The sequence below is a fragment of the Anabrus simplex genome, chromosome 6 (assembly GCF_040414725.1).
Source record: "Anabrus simplex isolate iqAnaSimp1 chromosome 6, ASM4041472v1, whole genome shotgun sequence".
In the NCBI taxonomy this organism is placed as follows: Eukaryota; Metazoa; Arthropoda; class Insecta; order Orthoptera; family Tettigoniidae; genus Anabrus; species Anabrus simplex.
This window is the reverse complement of record NC_090270.1, coordinates 192,667,067-192,683,688: the sequence shown is the minus strand read 5'-3', so window position 1 is coordinate 192,683,688 and position 16,622 is coordinate 192,667,067. Positions and strand designations below refer to the sequence as shown.

At 43.4% G+C, this 16,622-nt stretch overlaps 1 protein-coding gene across 2 annotated transcripts in view; it reads right to left on the bottom strand.

Annotated features, from left to right (window-relative positions):
- Positions 1-16,622, bottom strand: part of NAAT1 (Nutrient Amino Acid Transporter 1) — a 108,286-nt gene continuing 91,664 nt past the window's right edge. For both annotated transcript variants that reach the window (XM_067150129.2, XM_067150130.2), the window contains exons 12-13: positions 6,792-6,886; positions 1-386 (exon numbers count right to left, since the gene is read on the bottom strand). In XM_067150129.2, coding sequence (XP_067006230.2) covers positions 207-386; positions 6,792-6,886 — 275 coding nt within the window. In that variant the 3' untranslated portion in view covers positions 1-206. The remainder of the gene's footprint in view (positions 387-6,791; positions 6,887-16,622) is intronic.

Sequence of the window (16,622 nt, the reverse complement as noted above, 5' to 3'; positions counted from 1 at the left end):
CGAATCACTCAGTATAATAAACCACGAAAATGCATCCTCAAACTTGTAAAATAAATACTCATGTGTTCAGTTCTCTCGAGATCTGAAAAACAAAAAGAAACTCTTTAAAGTAAGGCTTTGTACTGCAATAACAGGAATCACTTTCCTTTTTTGACTTCTCGGAAAGTCAAGCGTTATGTTCTATCTCGAAGAAAGTATTTATTGGCTCAACTTGCTACATCCAGCTTTCCACAGCCAAATAACTTGCGGACCACTTTCTTCCATAAGCTCTCCTTTGCCAGTTTCTCTGCATCCCTGCGACTGTTCTTGAACTTGACCCACTCACTGTATATTTTGGGGTCTCTTGGACCCCACTTCGCGTTGGGAGTGAATGCTTTTCGTACAATCTGCAATAGAAAGTATTTTCATTACACACACACACATATATATATATACTGTAGCTTACAAAGGAAAATTTGGCCAGGTACAGAAATCTCATTCGGGGTACCGGTAGCCTAGATATTGACCGCCAGACTTATCCTATGATGATCATGATTATGACTATAATAATAATAATAGTATTAATAATGGACAGTTTGACCATTACAGAAAGTGTCTCAAAACTTAAAGAGGGCACGCTGACATGGGATCTTTGCGATAAACGAGTAATGTTACGTTATGCTAAATTGAAACACTACAAAACAGTTATGCTACCGGAAGTTCTATATGCATCAGAAACCTTAACTTTAGGGGGTCATTCTAAAATTACAGATACTGAAAAACAAGAACGTAAAGTTCTTCGGGAAATTTTCGGCCCCACACAAGAAAATTGAATTTGGATCAAAAGGCGAACTGCAGACCTCCATAGTCACGTAGCTAGTTTCATCAGTACTGTACGTTGTCATTTTTGGATACATTTTTAGGATGGATAATAATAGACTCACTTTTCGACTGTGTTCTTGAAAAGGTCATCCGGTAGTGGCATAAAGAACTGAGTAATCAAGGAGTTCAAATTGGAGTCAGGCTAGGGTGCAAAAGCCAAAATTTTGATGTTGATTGCCTAGCCTTGCAGATGATCTTGCAATTTTGTACGATTCCTTAAACACAGCCGTGGAACAGATTTTTCAGCTTAAAAGAAGCAGCGAAGGCGGGCCTAAAGATCTCTTTTGAGGAAACATTTTCTTAAGCTGGCACCCGGAGAGCTCATAGTGGGACAAGACAAAATAGATTCAGTTCAAATACATTACGAATGAACAAAATGGACATGGTGTTCCATTTAACCAAGGGCGTCTACAACAAAAGGTGCATAGCTTTCAAAGCAAAGCTGAGGCATTACTGCAGTGCCATCCGTCCAGAGCTCTTATACACTTCAGAATGGCTTGCAATGAACATAAAAGGCCTGATCGAGAAACTGGAGGCCAAAGAAAGGAAGATTTTAAGAAAGGTGTTAGGTCCCGTCAAAAGCAATGGGGAGTACAGACAGCATAACGACGAACACGTAGAGATTACCGATACCATCCGGAAAAAGAATTACCTTTTATGGGCATGTGACACGAATGCACCAAGCATGACTGACCAACCGCATCATTACCTTCTTTCAACAGAAGAAAACCAAAGAGGCTTGGTTCATTGAGGTGGATAGAGACTTTGAAGAAGTGGGAATCACACATAATGACATCCAGGAGTGTGTCCTACTTGAGAAGAAACTTCAAGCGTTCCAGGTTTTCCAAGACAAGCCAAAATAAAAAAAAATAAAAAACAGGAAAGGCATGAACGTAGGAGAGGAAAGAACGACACCGAGAACGCACGCGGAAGTACTGGGCAGACATCAAAACAAGAAGTAGCCAGTTCAAATGACGTGATCCAAAGTAGGCCGATACGACATGAATGAATGAATGAAGACTCACAAAAATATTATTCATTGTAATAAATTCCCAAGAAAGGAGAATAAATTGGCTGGAGGAAACAAGAAGGGAACTAAATGAAACATTATGGAAGACATAGTGTGAAATTGCGAAACCATCAGGATCTCAGTATATAAATACACATTTGTGGTAAAAACTAGCAGCTGGGCTGGTACAAAGTAGTCAGAAGAACGGAAGAGGCAACACAGTGAGTTCATGAAGAGATTTTAGAAGAATAGGAAGGCGAAAGTCATCAAGCCAATTAACAAGTTCCAACGCCCTCGATGAATGGGCATAACGAAACAAGATTAATAACAGGGACCGATGACGTAGATGTTAGGCCCCTTTAAACAAAAAGCAGCACCATCCGCATCAATAATAATATGTCCTCAGCTAAAGTGTAGAGGCATTTTGGTTTGACACCAGTTATGCTTTTGCATATCAATTTTATGTTCAGTGGTGGTAATAAATGTTTTAAGACGAAGTACAACTGGGCAACCTCCTCTATTACCACGTATCAGAAAGAAAATGGAAAAAGTCCAACACTTGGAAAATTTAAGTTTTCAGCAAAAAGACGGGCCTAGAAAGGCGTGAAAATTGCCTAGGCCTCGCAAACCTAATCTCGGTTTGGCTGATGTCATTGCGATGGCGGGTTGGTGCACGTGTCGATGCTAACGGGGGGGGGGGAAGAATTTCGAACCTGGAAGGAGGAAATGTGGAGAAAATTTATTCCATTTTACAAAATCTGTTTTGGTTGAAGAGTAAAAAAAAAAGGGGGTAGGAATAGTGTGTTCGTGTGTAGAAGTAAAAATGGGTTTGTTTCCAATTAAAATATGAATACTGTATTTCATGTTATGCTGCCAGTATTTTGTTTAAGCACACATCCTACACAAGATAAATTTAGCAGACTCATTTTACTGCATATCTGGGCATTTCACAGAGTGTATTTGCAAGCAAATTTTGGTATTTTTAGTGCATATAATTCTCAATACTAGTGATTAATCCACAATCGTAGGTGGTAGAAATTTACAGATGCCATTGGCAACTGTAGAGTTAGACACTGAAAGTAATGAAGAAACAGATTCAAGTGGCGACTGGAGATTAATCTCTCTACAAATATGAAGACTTCTAGAGGAGGTAGTGGTGGTGGTGGTGATTATTTTAAGAGGGATTATAACTGGGCAAGCATCCTATCTTAACACTATTCAGAGGAAAAATTGAAAGAGGTCCAACCTTTAGAAGACTGAACGTATCAGCAAAAAAGACGGAAAAACGAACCTAACACCGTCGGAGTCGGAAGTGGACAAGAGCAGAATAAACGAGGTCGGATATGAAAAATAAAATCGAAGAAGCTGGCAAAGTGGAAGCAATGCCATACGCAGTTAGTGATACTGTTGGTGGAATGGATGAACAGGTTTTAACCTCGGTATAATATGGCAAACCGATCGAGCGAAACTTGTATTTAAACGTAACCGTTAATATCCGGATTAAAACCGTGTAAACTGAACCATAGGAATGATAATTTTTGTTTCAAAACTCCAACTAAGTTACGTTGATCGGGATTCAAATCGCAGCCCACTTTATGAGGAGCTAGTAACGATGTATAAAGTAGTCTCTACTACGGCATATGTTGCGTGATTTGCATCCAAGTCTCATTTGGCACAAGTCGCTGTGACATGTGCCTAGGACATCCGTCCACATACTATCTCTTGTCAGTTAGTGTCCAGATGTCATAGGACGATGTATAGGCTCGTCTCCACTTGGCCATATGTCGCGGAACATATTGCGCGATTTGTATCGAGGGGAGGGGTGATTGAGGCTGAAGATGGACAGCTCATATACGAATACGAACAGGATGAAAAAGGGGAACGATGGAAGGAATATATGGAGAAGGAAGAAATGTACGGTACCAATGGATATGATGGAATCTCTCCTGAAGAAGTAGATGAAGAAGACAAATGAGATACAATTCTGAAGGAAGAATTCAGTTTGGCAGTGACCAGAATGGAATATAAGAAAGCTCCAGGCATTGACAATATCCCAGCTGAACTGATCAAAGCAGTAGAAAGCCACTCTGTGGATATATTATATTTACTATTATGCCAGAAATATGAAACTGGAGACGTTCCTGTGAGAGGTGCCTACTTATTCCAAAACCAAAAAAGGAAGCCTCAGCGAATAAATGTGAACAGTACTTCATCAATTTCATATCACGTGCTTCTAAAATACTGACAGCCATAATTTTATGGAGGGTTGAGTCTAGATAGACAATTTAATAACTGAAAATCAGTTTGGTTTTAGGAAGGAGACGCAATACTGTCGTTAAGGCTAGTACTGGAGAAAAGCCTGATGAAGAGTAGAGACCACCCAAGTTGCATTTGTTGATCTAGAGCAAAGGTGCGAACACACTCGGCAGGGAAGTGAAGCATGTGATTGGATTGGGACTATGAAGCTCTCCTCCACTACTCAGCGAAATATTGATTCGGGAGCGGTATTGGGCTATATTAAAAGAAACAGCGCTATAATCGCAAGAACGTATTCCATTTTCGACATATTCCAAAAAGCATCTAAACGAGGTTCAGGTCGCAAGGGCCGTCACTTTGATCCAGGAAGGATGGACTTTTCGTCTTGTTGCTGTGGATCTCAATGTCTCTCCGTCAGTTATTCAATGCTAGTGGAATCGCTACAATGTGACAGGCCATTTCACAAGGAGGGTTGGACAAGGCCTTGGACGGATGACAACCCCACAGGATGACCGATATGTGACCATCTGTGTGTTGCGGCGTCGTTCAGCAACTGCTAGAGAACTGCATTAAGACCTCAGGAGGGTCACTGGAGTCACGGTGTCTGACCAGACACTAAGGAACAGGTTAAAAGAAGTGTCCTTACGACCCAGACGTCCTGTTCGGGTGCCCCGTTTAACGCAGCAACATCGCGCAGCTCGCCTTCTGTTTGCCCGTACCCAGGTCAACTGGCAACTTCGCCAATGGAGACCTGTGTTGCTCACAGACGAGTCCAGATTTCCCCTGATACAGCGTGATGGACGTCAACGTGTATGGAGACACCGTGATGAGCAGTACATGCCAAATGTTGTCCAGGAAGGAGACCGGTTCGGACAAGGTTCTGTGATGGTGTGGGGTGGCATCAATATTGATAGCCGTGCGGATCTTGCCGTCGTCCGTGGTAATCTTACCGCTGCGGGGTACATCGAGCAGATACTGCTACAGCATATGTTGGTTGCTGCATACGGTGTTGGCCCCGAATTCGTACTCGTGCACGACAATGCCAGGGTTCATGTAGCGCGCATCATCAGAGCTGTCTTGTGAGAACTGGACATTCAAGAGATGGAATGGCCAACAGTGAGTCCCGACCTTAATCCCATCGAGCAAGTGTGGGATAGGCTTGACAGAAGTGTTCGTGGGCGTCCTGTTCCACCGCAGACTCTCCAAGACCTCGAACAGGCTCTCATTGAAAAATGGGACCTGATACCGTCGTCTTATACGGAGCATGTCACGTAGGTGACAAGCTGTGATAAATGCTCGTGGAGGACATACACCATACTGAATCTCTCCAACTGTGATAAGAATCCACCCTGGAGGACTGTTATCACTTTGTTTTCGCCCCGTTTTAGAAATTTCCATTTGTATTCTGAAAATGAGCGCGAATCCATCGATGTTCTTTTGTATACTTGAACGGTAAGGAATAAAGGTTTAGTTGGTAATATACCTGGGTGTGAGGTATTTTTAAAACTTATCACTATCAGGTGTCTGATGATAATAGCTAGCCTCCAAATGGCGAGGGAGTTTAATCACGAGTGAGGACATAGGCATTTACTATCCAAGATTAAAATACAAGAACAACAATGTACTGTAAATGCATCTACCAAGTAGATAACTGATGGTGTTCCCAGTAAGCATGATTAGATTGTTGGTGAATTTATCAGATAATTTAAACCCAAGCAACAACAAGCCATAGCTTATCCACATGAACTCCGTATTATATTAGAAATGTTTCTAAAGGATCTCTGAAAATACACAGTTCAAGAAAATTAGGGGAACATATTTTTGAACGTATGCCATGCTCCACAGAAAAATACCTAACACCCAAGTATATTACCAACTTTATCGTTGAAGTATACAAAAGAACATCCATGGATTCGCGTTCATTTCCAGAACACAAACGGAAATGTCCAAACAGGGGCGAAAACCAAGTGATAACAGTCCTCCAAGGTGGATTTTTATCGAATTTGGAGAGCTTCTGTATAGTGTATGTCTTCCACGAGCATTTATCACAGCTTGGCACCTATGTGGCAGTGAGGATTTGTGCAGGCAGTTAAGAGTAATGACACCAATTATGCAACGGAAGAAATCAGAAGTGGCGCCAAGTAAGTATGATTCTTCTAAACAAGGTGGTTCGTAAAAAGTTGCACAGTGTAGGCTTATTCCTCCACCCGCAACACTGTTTATCGTCATCGTCGTTGTCGTAATGGCCTCAGCTATCGAGTTACAGACACTTTTATTTGACACCATTTACGCTGTCTCTGTCCCAATTTCGATTTTCCGTTTTACTCTACCAGATGGCAGAGAAACAGGAACTTGTTCCGTGACCTCTGGCTGAGATTTAATTAATTACTTTCTGGTAAACACCAAATGTATCACTAGAGAGCTTTTACGTGCCGAAGTCGCATGACATGGAGTGCCGAATTGACTTCTCTGTCCTTCAAAATTCAGACTACTGTTGCCGGGTTTGAACCCACGATCTTGGGATCCAGAGGTCGACACACTACTTCTGATCTACAGAGAGAGCTGGATGGTAGATTCCAATGTCTGCAGGGTACTAGTCGTCTTAGGTGCGCCAGAGAACCATGGTCGGCCTTATTGGCCACGGAATGTTAAAAGTAAAACTTACCTCCATAAATGGAAGATGTCTGTGTTGTAGCATGTAGTACCCAATCCAAATGGGCCATTGGAGGACTCCGATGGCAATCAGGATGTAGGCTGCGACTGTAAAAGTGCAAAGTGGTCTAAGGTTATTTATTTGTTTGTTACCTGATTGAGAGGCCAGATATGTTTCAAGCGAGATACAGTATGGCAGGCCATACTAAGCGGGCAGAACCCGTGCTTGGCCCGTGGCAGCTTCAGGTTGTCAGTGCAGAGAGCGAGCCCCGAAGGAGAGTGAGTGGGAAGGAGACGGATGGGGGTGAGGTGTATGAACGGCACGTTAGGAAACGTAGAAATAAAGCATTACAAAAAATAGCTTTTTAAAATAATACTGCAAAATAAAACTGTCATTCTTTTCTGTATTTTAGACGTCACAGAAATAATTCAAGCATTGCAAAAATGTAGACATACATACATCATCATTATTATAGACCGTTATGCCTTTCAGCGTTCAGTCTGCAAGCCTCTGTGTCATTGCTAAATGCCGCCACAATCCTCTGTATGCAACTAGTACTGTAGTTCTATAACTCTCATCTTCAAATCGTTAGAAACTGAGTCTAACCATCGTCGTCTTGGTCCCCCTCTACTTCTCTTACGCTCCATAAGAGTCCATTATTCTCCTAGGTAACCTATCCTATATTCGCCTTACATGACCCCATCAGCGAAGCCGGTTTATGCGTACAGCTTCATCCATCGAGTTGATACCTAACTTAGCCTTAATCTCCTCATTCCGAGTAGCCTCCTGCCATTGTTCTCACCTGTTTGTACCAGCAATCATTCTCGCTACTTTCATGTCTGTTACTTCTAACTTATGAATAAGATATCCCGAGGGCCGAGTCCACCCAGCTTTCGCGCCCGTAAAGCAAAGTTGGTCTGAAAACAGATAGTTTCGTCCGGGAGCTGACTTCCTTCTTACAGAATACTGTTGATCGCAACTGCGAGCTCACTGCATTAGCTTTACTGTACCTTGATTCAATTTCACTTTACTATATTACCATCTTGGGAGAACACACACCCTAAATACTTGAAATTATCTACCTGTTCCAGCTTACACCAATCTGACATTCAATTCTGTTGAATACCTTACCTACTGACATAAATTTAGTATTCGAGAGGCTAATTTTCATACCAAACTCATTGCACCTATTTTCAAGATGCAATATATTAGGTTGCAGGCTTTCGGCACAATGTGCCGTTAAGACCAAGTCGTCAGCATAGGCCAGACTGCTTACTACATTTCCACCTAACTGAATCCCTCCCTTTAACTTTATACCTTTCAGCAGATGATCCATGTAAACTACGAACAGCAAAGGTGAAAGATTACAGCCTTGTCTAACCCCTGTAAGTACCCTGAACCAAGAACTCATTCTACCATCAATTCACACTGCAGCCCAATTGTCAACGTAAATGCCTTTGATTGATTTTAATAATCTACCCTTGATCCCATAGTCCCCCGGTATGGTGAACATCTTTTCCCGCGGTACGCTGTCATATGCTTTCTCTAGATGTACGAAACATAAACGCCACTATTTATTCCTCTCGTAGCATTTTTCAATTACCTGGCGCATACTGAAAATCTGATCCTGACAGCCCCTCTGTGGTCTGATACCACACTGGTTTTCATCCAACTTCCTCTCAATCACTGATCGCATCTTCCCTTCCAAGACGCCAGTGAATACTTTGCCTCGTATACTAATCAATGATATGCCTCGATAGTTGTTGCAATCCTTCCTATTCCCTTGCTTATAAAAAACCCCATGGCGCAACAGCCCCGAAGGATCATGGCCTACCAAGCGACCGCTACTCAGCCCGAAGGCCTGCAGATTACGAGGAGTCGTGTGGTCAGCACGACGGATCCTCTCGCCTGTTATTCTTGGCTTTCTAGACCGGGGCCGCCATCTCACCGTAAGATAGCTCCTCAATTGTAATCACGTAGGCTGAGAGGACCTCGAACTAGCCCTCAGACGCAGGTAAAATCCCTAACCTGGCCGGGAATCGAACCCGGGACCTCCGCGTAAGAGGCAGGCACGCTCCCCCTACACCGCGGGGTGAGCGTCCCTTGCTTATAGATAGGTACAATTACTGCTTTTGTCCAATCTGAAGGTAACTTACCAACACTCCATGCTAATCTTAGTACTCTATGAAGCCATTTCATCCCTGCCTTTCCACTATACTTCACCATTTTAGGTTTAATTTCATCTATTCCTGCTGCTTTATGACAATGGAGTTTATTTACCATCTTTTTCACTTCTTCAAGCGTAATTTCACCAACATCGTTTTCCTCCTCCCCATGAGCTCGGTTGTTCGAGACACCACCATGAAGATTTCCTTTTACGTTGAGAAGATTTTCAAAATATTCCCTCCACCTGTCCAGATTCCCTGGGATCTATTATGAGTTCACCTTAATTACCAGAAACACTTCGTTTCCTTTCTCCCCTCCCTTCCGAAGATTCTTTATTACTGTCCAGAAAGGCTTCCCTGCTGCTTGACCTAGACTTTCCAGGTTATTACCAAAATCTTCCCGCGACTTATTTTTGGATTCAACAACTATTTGTTTCGCTATGTTTCTTTCATCTGCGTACAATTCTCTGTCAGCATCAGCCCTTGTTTGGAGCCATTTCTGATAAGCCTTCGTTTTACGTTTACAAGCTGCTCTCACTTCATCGTTCCACCAATATGTTCGCTTTTCCCCGTCTTTACACACAGTTGTTCCTAGGCTTTCCCTTGCTCTTTCCACGGCAGCATCCCTGTATGCCACCCATTCTCTTTCTATATCCTAAACCTGCTTGGTGTCCACTATTCGGAACTTCTCACTAATTATATCCATGTACTCTTCTAATTTCCTCGTCCTGGAGATTATCTACCCTTATTCATTTGCGGACAGATTTCACTTTCTCTGTCCTAGGCCTAGAGATACTTAGTTCACTACAGATCAGATAGTGGTCTGTTTCATCGAAAAATCCCCGAAAAACCCGCACATTCCCAACATATTTCCTGAATTCGAAGTCGGTCAAGATATAATCAGTTATCGATCTGGTACCCCTACCCTCCCATGTGTAGCGGTGTTCACAATGACTGTTCACTTATCCATTTTGGCTTCTTCACTGTACTGCTTCCGTTTAAATAATGACTGACGCTACAATATGCAGCCACCTTTTATAGACGTTGGTTGACGCAGCTACGTAACCTCCAGAAATAACAATGATCTACTCCCACCTACGCGACAGATATTACATACAATGGTGAAATATCCTGGGGCGGTCCGAGTATCTGAGCTCATCGCTACATGCTCACGATGACGTAGCCGTGACGTAGCAATGACTTGACAGAAATGTCAGCAGCGTTGCACAATATAGCAATGTCATATCCAACATCTGATATATAACAATTCTCACTGTACATATCTTGAGTGTTATTCTACACATACGTATATATGCACACATTTAACTACAATTATGCAAGCGACAAGCGTTGCAGAATTGAATTGAATAAGAATGATAATTACAATAACAGTAATAATATCACAGATTAAATAATAATACTGATATAATAATAATACAGATAAAATAATAAAAATGCAGATATCATCTTGTAACGGGATTTGAACCGTTACAGTCAATAGAAAAATGAAACGCAAAAATAAATAACGATCACTTCTATTTTATGTACGCAGTTATATCTAATTATTTCAACAACAACCACCACCACCACCGTAAGCCACATCATGTGTTGTGCGTGAAATTGCAACTCAAAAATAAATGTCTTCACTTCTGCTTTATATTATTAGTATTATTATTATTACAGCAATAACAAAAAGCAAAGCACATTTTTAACGCGTGAAATCGAAATACGCAGTCATTATTATTCACGCAGTATCTCTCTCCACTCATTGCCGTCTTTCAGCTGGAGAGTACTGACCTCCCCAAAAGCTGTCGGCACAGGGTCGTGGCAGACCGAGGGCGAAAGCCACCAAGGGCCGCTTTTGACAACGCTACGTAGAATCAAGCAAAGTCCGCGAAACTTTTAGTGATACTTCGTTTTACGGGTTTGAGGAGTAAGGAGGGAGCTACCCCGGTTCCGGTAATACTGCCAACCGAATGGAAATGAAATCTGAATTGAATCGATAGTACGATCGATCGGTATGTATTTTCTAAACCATTGTTTCCGTGTAGGAGTTCTAGGTTGTTCCTGTGATGTACCTTGATTTTCCTCACTCACGTTCAAGCTTAACCTATATTTTGACTTTGCTGTGTAAATAACAACAGTATCCTAAAGTGCTGCAGTTATACGGCCATATGTCTTACAGCGATCCATAATGATTTCATATATTTTGTGTCAGAGGTTGCCAGTACGAATCTCGAAGATAACCGAGGTCTACCGATTCAGCGCTAGAGATCCGAAGTATCACTAAAAGTTTCGCGTACTGTAGGTATGTTATTTTCGTCTACTGCCACGCTTGTTTTCTCTTTTCGTTCTTATATTTTGTTAGAGCTTATGAACTAAATATTGTTTTCCACCTATTTCCAGTTTATTATTAAGCGTACTTATGTTTTATTTTGTAATTGAATATCATTATTACTTTTATTACCTTGTAATTTACGTGGCTAAGCGTAAGAGAGGGCCAGGGACGTAAGTTTGCCACTGATAAATAAACAAATACTTTTCAGTCTCATCTTCGCCTTTAACACTCTGGATGTAGCAAAGGCAGTCGTTATACTGACAGTTCTGGTGGTGAAAGTTGTGAAAATGTATTTTGTTTGTTTGGTTGTTGTACTTATCTGGGTGGGATTGGCAAACTGATTTGTTGTAACACTTTTCTGACATGGCTGTAGTACCCTGGCGTTTGTTTGTTTGGTTAATTCCATAATTCCTTAATAGGGCTACTTCTTTCCCCTTGGTACTCTGTCATGCCTTCTCTAGATCTACGAAACTCTAATATGACTGTTTAATTCCTGTCTGGAATTTTTCAATTACTTGACACATACTGAAAATATGTGACCCGAAACAATACAGGTTTTCATCCAACTTGCTCTTCAACATTGATCGGACCCTCTTTTCCAAAATGCCTGTGCTCACTGCTTGGTATATTGATCAATAACATGTCTCGATACTTGTTGCAATCGTTTCTGTTCCCTGGCTTATATAAAAGGTGCAATTATTGCTTTGCTTTCGTACAAGCGGTAGGTACCTTACTCATATCCCATGCTAATCCTCTTACTACATGAAGCAATTTCATCCTTCTCTTCCCAACATGTTTCAAAATATCAGGTGTAATTTAATCTATTTCTATTTCTGCTGTTTTATGACAATGCAGTTTATGTACCATACTTTCACTTCCTCGAGCGCATTTCACTACTATTATCCTCCCCCCCATGAACTCCGTTGTTTACGACTTCAACAGAAATATTTCCTTTTAGGTTGAGAAGATTTGCAAAATATTCCTTCCATCTGAATAGTGATTTTCTAGGATCCACGATGAATTCATCTCACCCAACACACTATCCATTTCACTTTCCCTCACTTTCTTAGATTATATATTTCAGTCCAGAAACTCGTTGGCTGAATAGTCAGCGTACTGGCCTTCGGTTCAGAGGGTCCCGGGTTCGATTCCCGGCCGGCTCTGGGATTTTAATCGCTTCTGATTAATTCTTCTGGCTCTGGGACTGGGTGTTTGTGTCCGTCCCAACACTCTCCTCTTCATATTCACACAACACACTACACTACCAACCACCACAGAAACACGCAATAGTGATTACATCCCTCCATGTAGGGTTTGCATCAGGAAGGGCATCCGGCCATAAAACAGGGCCAAATCCAAATGTGCGATGCAGTTCGCACCCGCGACCCCACAGGTGTGGGAAAAGCGGTAGGTAAAGAAGAAGATATTACAGTCCAGAAAGGTTTCCCTGCCGTTTGACGACGCCTTTCAAGGTTATTTCCAAAAGCGTCTCGATTTTATCGCTGACGTATGACCATGGCAGTGAAGTGGTGCGTGTGCCAGTCGGTTGTATGGAAACAGCGCATCAAGATCTGTCGAAGCGAAGACATGACGGACTTCCCATATGTCTGTTTTGGACACCCCCTGGGGGGGGGGGTGCCTGGTGCGGTGCCAGTACCGGTGCGCTATGCAGCGCTCCTCACCTGGCCTGTAGTAGAAAATAAGGTATAAAAATAATAAGTATATAAGAATTGATAATAATAATAATAATAATAATAATAATAATAAAAAGAAAAATGGTGAAGTTTGTACTGTAATTGATTGCGGTTATGTGGGAATATGGTAAAATGCAACATTATCCGTGTGTGCCATGGCTGAGCTAGTAAGATGTCTAACTTTTTGGTTTAACGACAGGTGGCTGACTCGGCGGTCACCCATCCGGGTACTAGCCATGCCCAATGTTGCTTCACTGTGGATTTATCAGTGTAAGCGCCAGAGGGCTCTGCCGTTGTTATTGACGCATTTAATTTATTGCGTGTGCGAGCTGTTGGTAGCACTGTAATTGTGGCTAGAAGCATCTTTATATTGACTGATGTAATGTTAAATATTAAAGCATCGTTTATTGGCAGCATGTAGCAGTGCACCGCCTCGTCTCCCGCGACCAGTGCTTCATCTTGAGATGTTATGTTTGAGATGTTATATGTTGCAGTTAAGGAAGTGAGGACTTTGACTTGATAGTTCTTGCTCTTGGTTAGGACTGGGGGGGGGGGGTGCTGATTAGGGCTTTTCAGGGTCTCGGCTACTCGGTCCACCGAGGGGGCCCTGAATTAGACTGTATATGATAGTGGAGTAGGTTGAGAATGAGGGTGAGTAGGCTATTGTTTGTCATGGTCTGTGGGGGAGTTGGGGTGGTCATGAGTGGCTGAGGTGTGTTTGGTTGGGTGTTTGTTTTTGTCTGTTGCTTGTGGAGTGTAATTTTGTGCTGTTTCTGTTTTAGTGCTTTTTTAAAGTACGGGCAACCAGGGAACGACGCCGCGTGTTTGCCTTGGCAATTCGCGCAGGTCGCCTGGTCCCGGGGTACTTGGCATGCGGAGTGATGGTGAGGGCCACCACACCCATTGCATCTGGTGGCATTTTTGCACTTGGCGGCATGGTGGTTCAGTTGGAGGCAGTTGTAACAAAGTATAGTTAATGAGGGATGAGGAGGTCGAGGTTGGGTTTTTGTTTTGAGAACTGTTGTTGGAGAAGGACCTTGGTTCGGGTTTTGAGTGAGTTTAGGTTTCTTTTGTTGGGTACTGATGTGTGTTAATTGAGTTGCCTTGTTTATGGTGAGCGGGGGTGGGAGGGGAGGGGGAATTGGGATGGTTTGTGTGTCAATGTCTTGGGTATCTGGGGAAGTTTGTGTTTCCTGCTGAAGAGTGACTGGAGTTTGGGTTCGGGTGATGGTACTTATGGTAGGAGGGGAATGTTTGGTTTTGGTTTTCTTCGCCGCAGCGGCTTGGTGGTCAGCTTCTTTTGTTGCGTTGTCCGGCTGGATGTTCTTGATGTCAGTGACAGGGGCTGCTTTCATTGTTGAGTCGTCAAGGATATCATCTCTTTGAAATGTGGTGGTGGCAGAAGTTTGAGTTTCTTGGTCTGCAGTTTCCGGTGGAGTGGAGTATGTAGTAAACTCGTGTCCTCATACCGAGGTGGTGCAGCTCTTTTCAGGAACACCCCCACTGGAGGTGAGCTGCGTGTACCATTTGAACCATATACCAGCCCTCCTGCCATTCTTAAATTTCTGACAGTACCGGGAATCGAACCCGTGCCTCCGAGGACGGCAGCTAATAACACTAACCGTTACGCTACGGAGGCGGACGGTGGAGTGGTGACTTGTTGATTGGCATCTCCGTTCAGTGGATTTATGATTATTGGAGTTGAGACATTCGTGTGTTCCAGTGCGCGAAGTATATGAGGTATTGATTTGTTTCTTCGTGGAGTGACTAGTAACAGATTGTTGTGAGATTCTTCGATGACCGCTATGTGCTCATCGAAGATCGGCATGAGGGAGCTGATGATGGTCTTTCTTGTCATTGGTACTGGATCAGGAATTGTTAGATTGAAGATAATGACCATGCACTTCTGAGAGACTGGGAAGGTGGTGTTCCCGCGAACACAGAAGAGTGGGACTGAGTAGTCAACTTCTTCGTTGCTGGGTGCAGGTTCGTCTTCTTTTTCCTCTTCGAAACTGTCGCTTCGGTTTGCTACCGGTGGGGTGGGATGGATGAGCGGTGGTGGAGGTGAGTGCTGAGGAGAGGCGGGGGAATAGGGTGGAGAGTAATTTCTGAGCGGGCTGGAGGTGGATTGAGGTGGAGTGAACTGTGAGTAATTTCTGAGCGGGCTAGGGGTGGATTGAGGTGGAGTGAATGGTGTATCTAGATAGGCTGATATTTCTGCTTGAAAATTTTGAAAATTGATTTCTAGTTGTTCCTGCCAAGTAAGTGGTTGGTTCATAGTGAGTGATAGTGTACAGGAGTAGGTAAGATGAAACACTGGTTAGGTCAAACTCGGTTTTGAGGACCGGCGTGGTTGGCGCTCGCTCAGTGGGCACGGTCGGAACAGGTGTAGTTTTTCCGTATCGCAACGGGACAAGTTCCGAACCGGTGACCACACTGAGGGCTCTGACAAATTGCTTGGCCTGTTTGTACGGGGTTTACAGGCTGGTTTGTTCTGCCTTTATTCTTGGAAGGCAGTTGGTAATTGTTGCTATTTAAACAGGCTGTTGATGGTGGCCTGTCTGCAGGGGCTGCCGTCCGGCGATCGTTCTTGGCGGGTGCTGGGTTCGAGAGCTTGGGGGTTCTCCGAAGATCAAGTAGATGGCGGCGAGAAGGCTTGCAGGCTGGGTGCAAGTGTCGTGGCTGTCGCTACTAGGCTCTTCTAGGTCTGCTCTCTACGAGCGCTGGGCTGAGAAGACATGACGGACTGACAGAAGGGTGTGATGGTGTTTGGAGGTTCCATACCACACAGTGAATGAAGTTTCCCGATTTGATGGTGTATGAACGCAGACTGTCCAACATGTCTACCGGGAATGGTGGACCACTCGCAGCCATGAAACACGGCGCTAGAACTGTGGTCGTTGACAGACTCTAACCAAAAGGCACTGTAGACGAGTGTCACGCCTTGTCAGTGAAAGCAGCTTTCAAAATCGACATGAGTTGCTGCTGTCAGTGAATGAGGGTCCATACCAACCAGTTTCCGAGCGAACATTGCAAATGGAACTGCATGCAGTGAACATTTGGAGGCGGGTACCATGTAACAAACTATTGCTCACAGTGGCACATTAAATTGAACGTTCTCGATGGCCCGAACAACACCGAACGTGGACAGTATCTGATTGGAGTCGTGTAGTGCCGCCCGGCGAGTCGCACTATTACCTGTTTTCTAACGACGCGAAGCGTCAAGTGCACCGATGACCCAATGAGGCATTTAACCCGCAGTGTGTGGAGGGTGTAGTTCAGATCGGAGGTGGTTGTGTGATTTTTTCGTGTGTGTGTGTGTGTGTGCTTCATACTATGACTAGGGCCTACTCATTCAGGTCATAGTGATTATGAAGCAGGATATTTATTTCAACATTCTCGGTGACCAAGTGTTGCCCTTCACGATGAGTATGCTGTGGACACTCCAAGATGACAAGAACCGTGTTCATAGGGCTACATTGATACATAACTGGTCTGACAAACACACCGACATTCTAGCCCGCTAAATCCCTTGATCTTATTCCCATAGACAATGTGTAGACTATCTGGAACAGCGGGTGAAAAGCAGACATCAGCATCCTTGTAATTTGGTGACTCTAAAGGATTTCATCATCTGCGATTGGCT